Source organism: Erinaceus europaeus, chromosome 8 (genome assembly GCF_950295315.1).
Source record: "Erinaceus europaeus chromosome 8, mEriEur2.1, whole genome shotgun sequence".
Lineage (NCBI taxonomy): Eukaryota > Metazoa > Chordata > Mammalia > Eulipotyphla > Erinaceidae > Erinaceus > Erinaceus europaeus.
Window position 1 is genome coordinate 115,274,836 of NC_080169.1, and position 1,724 is coordinate 115,276,559.

General features: G+C 50.2%; 1 protein-coding gene across 1 annotated transcript; it reads right to left on the reverse strand.

Moving 5' to 3' along the window:
• Positions 1-279: 279 nt before the first annotated feature.
• Positions 280-1,224, reverse strand: LOC103112826 (olfactory receptor 9A4). The gene has a single exon (XM_007522308.2). It carries the CDS (start codon positions 1,222-1,224, stop codon positions 280-282), a length of 945 nt encoding a protein of 314 aa, XP_007522370.2.
• Positions 1,225-1,724: the final 500 nt, after the last annotated feature.

Below are 1,724 nucleotides of genomic sequence, written 5' to 3' on the forward strand. Positions count from 1 at the left end.
TTCCAGGTCCTCTTCCATCACAGAAATAGACTTTCTAGAGTTCAACAGTGGAAGCAAACAGCAGCTCAACAGAAAGATTCCAGCATACAGGTAACAGCTTGAGTTGGACCTGGCTTCTCATCCCATGGCCTGATTTGTGTTATTTGTGTTTATGATATTTTAAATCTATTTAATAATGATCAATAAGACCGCAGGATGATTTTAAGGGAAAGAGAGGAGACAGATTAGTGGATAACCCACCTCAAGGACCTGACCATCTAAAACCGGCTGGGGGAGGAGTTAGTCCTTGAAGAGCTGACAGCAACGTTTCAGGCTGTCTCGGAGGGCCTCTTTGACCTTGTCATTCCGGAGAGTGAAGATGAAAGGGTTCAGGAAAGGGGTGACCACAGAAATCAGCAAGGAGACGATTTTGTTGTACTCGGCGGCCTGTGTCTGCTTGGGCTTGACATAGAGGAACAGACAGCTGCCATAGCCGATGACGACAAAGGTGAAGTGAGAGGCGCAGGTGGAGAAGGCTTTCCTCCGGCCAGAGGCTGTGGGGATCTTGAAGATGGTGGCGATGATGTAGGTGTAGGAGACGATCGTTGGTGCCAGAGAGCCGAGGATGATGACAACCGCCATGACGAAGAGCACCAGCTCTGTGAAAAGAGTGTCGTCGCAGGAGAGTTTGAGCAGCTGACCTCGGTCACAGTAGAAGTGGTCCAGCACGTTGGATTTGCAGAAGGTCAGCTGGAAGGTGGCATAGACAGGCCAGATTTCGGAAAGGAACCCAAACAGCCAGGACAGGACCACCACCCAGACGCAGGTGCGGCTGCTCATGATGATGTTGTACCTCAGAGGGTTGCAGACGGCCACGTAGCGGTCCACTGCCATCGCCCCCAACAGGGCAAACTCTGTGGTCCCCACGGCCAGGTATAGGAAGAGCTGGGCGATGCATGCAGTCAGGGAGAGAGTGTGCACCCCCGGGAGCAGCAGGCCCCAGAGCATCACGGGGACGATGATGGATGTGATCAAGATCTCCAAGGTGGAGAGGTGGGCAAGGAAGAAATACATGGGGGACTGCAGGCGTTTGTCAACACAGACGATTAAGATGATGACCGTGTTTCCCATGAATGTCACTGAGTAGAAGGAGAAGAAGATGACAAACAGAGCCAGGTGCAGGCCTGGGGAGCCAGGGAAGCCAAGCAGACAGAACTCAGTGGCACCGGAGTGGTTACTCATCATCCACTGCCTGTGAAACCAGGACTTCAGAGGAGAGGGAACATTGTTCCATGTGTCCTGCAATCAGGAGGAAACTAAGACAGATTAGGGGGTCAGGCAGTGGTGTACTTCACTGAGTACACATGTTACCAGGCACAAGGACCCAGCCTGCACATGCAGGAAAATTTCTCAAGCAGAGAAGCAGTGCTGCAAGTGTCACTCTTCTTCTTTCTCTCTCCCTTTATATCTCCACCTTTCCTCTCAATTTCTCTCTGTCCTATCAAATAAAAGATAGAGGGAGGGGAATAAAAAGAAATAGCCACAAGGAGTAATAGATTCAACATGCAGGCATTGTGTCCCACTGATAACCCTGGTGGCAGGAAGGCAGGCAGGCAGGAAGGAAGGAAAGAAGGAAAAAAAGAAAGAGAGAGAAAGAAAGAAAGAAGAAAAAGACAGAGAGAGAGAGAGAGAGAAAGGAAATAAAGGGAAAAATAGAAAGAAAAGGGCTGGGTGGTGCTGTACCA